Raw genomic sequence first — 1,661 nt, 5'->3', positions numbered from 1 at the left:
GGGGGGTACTGTTTTGCTCAATGCTGATAATGTGTCAACAACCGTTTCCAGTTTGAAACCGGGGATATCTCGTCATCATACAGCAGGACCCTCTGATGGTTGCTGTGCAACTCAAATAAACATAGAGAAATGGAGGTCAAGCGCATATTTAAACTGAAATCTCATGAGGTAGATACTAATTGTAGTATGCAAATGCCTGATCTCCATATGTGCGGTAAAGTGCAACTCGAGGTGAGGGCTCGGTTGGCGGCAGTTGTCAGGATGTTCTCTGCAAGCATCAACCATTGCCATCGTTTTTGTGGCATTGCAACAACTTCAAGTCCAAGCCCAAGCCAATTCCAATTCCAATTCCTCGACCCTCGTACTCCATACCCCGTAACTGATAACGAGGCCTGTGCGAAGTTGGCCCTGCTCGGCGCGCCACCGATGTCCCCAGTGCTGCGGCCGGCAATTGGCCCGTTCCACTGCTCAGCCTCAGTTGGCGGCTCCCACGCCGGGCTTGGAGACAAGTACTCCGTACATCTGACATCTTTGAGCCTCCTGCCCACCAACAACGACATCTACTGCTACTACATCTACACCTACGGCCACGCCAATTATCTCGGCGGTTTGTTCGCTGCATCCAGGCATCAATATACATCTTCGCTGTCGACTCCTCAAGATTACGTCTATCTAGCTGCTCTGGGGTTCGCTGCTGTTGTTGCTGCTCCCTCCCCCGCTGGATGTGAGCCTCCACCAGCCACCCCTCAGCATATATCTCCACCGTCCTGAAGACGGAGACGGCCTGCTGAGTTAGGATTGCCGTCATAATGGGTTCCAACTTGCCTGCGTATGTCCCTGTCTCCTTTTGCTATAAATATCTACATCTCTACCTTGCCACCATTTGTCTGATGAGATGATGCGCTAATCCGTTTTGCCCCGCCAGTCAACCAAATCTCAGAGTCACAAGTAAGGATCCATCCATCCTTCGTCCCGTTCACAGTGATATTCCCTATATTGACCAAGAACTAAAGTCATCGCTGCTGATGGGCTGTACAAACGCGATGTTTTCCGTAAGTTGGACCCTCCTTCCGTCTCGAAAAGCAGGTTCCCAAGGGCGATAGGAAGATAGAGGCATTTGTGAAGAGAAATACTCCATATTGACAGCAGGCACTGCACTGTTTCTTATCCAGGATTCCCCGATCCCTTTGCAGTAGCCACGGTTGGTGGTGAACAAACTCACACTACGTCAGTGATCAAAAAAACCCTCAACCCATACTGGAATGAAGTCTTTGACCTGTACGTCACACCATTAAGCCCTGTTTGATTCACCTTGTATTGTGGCGCTGGATCTAACCAGGTTTTGTCAATAACCAGGAGGGTCACCGAAGATTCCATTCTTGCTATTCAGATTTTCGATCAAAAGAAGTTCAAGAAGAAGGACCAGGGTTTCTTAGGTGTTATCAACGTTCGCATTGGGGATGTGATAGACTTAGACGTTGGCGACGATGGTGAATTATCTTACTCCCAAAGCTATACTCCTATTTGATATCAAAGACGGTTACTAACTACTCCTCCTCACAGAGATGCTTACAAGAGACCTGAAGAAATCGAACGATAATCTTGTTGTTCACGGGAAATTGATCGTTAACTTATCCACGAACTTGTCAACTCCTGTCCGA

At 48.4% G+C, this 1,661-nt stretch overlaps 1 protein-coding gene across 1 annotated transcript in view; it reads left to right on the top strand.

Moving 5' to 3' along the window:
* Window positions 1-192: 192 nt before the first annotated feature.
* Window positions 193-1,661, top strand: part of HCAG_06159 (E3 ubiquitin--protein ligase pub1) — a gene marked incomplete at both ends in the record, with an annotated part of 3,966 nt that continues 2,497 nt past the window's right edge. Inside the window, 5 exons of the mRNA XM_001538504.1 lie at window positions 193-724; window positions 1,014-1,052; window positions 1,173-1,278; window positions 1,357-1,490; window positions 1,564-1,645. Of these exons, the coding sequence (XP_001538554.1) occupies window positions 193-724; window positions 1,014-1,052; window positions 1,173-1,278; window positions 1,357-1,490; window positions 1,564-1,645 (893 nt within the window). The remainder of the gene's footprint in view (window positions 725-1,013; window positions 1,053-1,172; window positions 1,279-1,356; window positions 1,491-1,563; window positions 1,646-1,661) is intronic.

The sequence above is a fragment of the Histoplasma capsulatum genome, genomic scaffold (assembly GCF_000149585.1).
Source record: "Histoplasma capsulatum NAm1 scaffold_7 genomic scaffold, whole genome shotgun sequence".
Lineage (NCBI taxonomy): Eukaryota > Fungi > Ascomycota > Eurotiomycetes > Onygenales > Ajellomycetaceae > Histoplasma > Histoplasma mississippiense.
The sequence above is the reverse complement of the archived record's forward strand: the minus strand, read 5'-3'. Positions and strand labels throughout refer to the sequence as shown.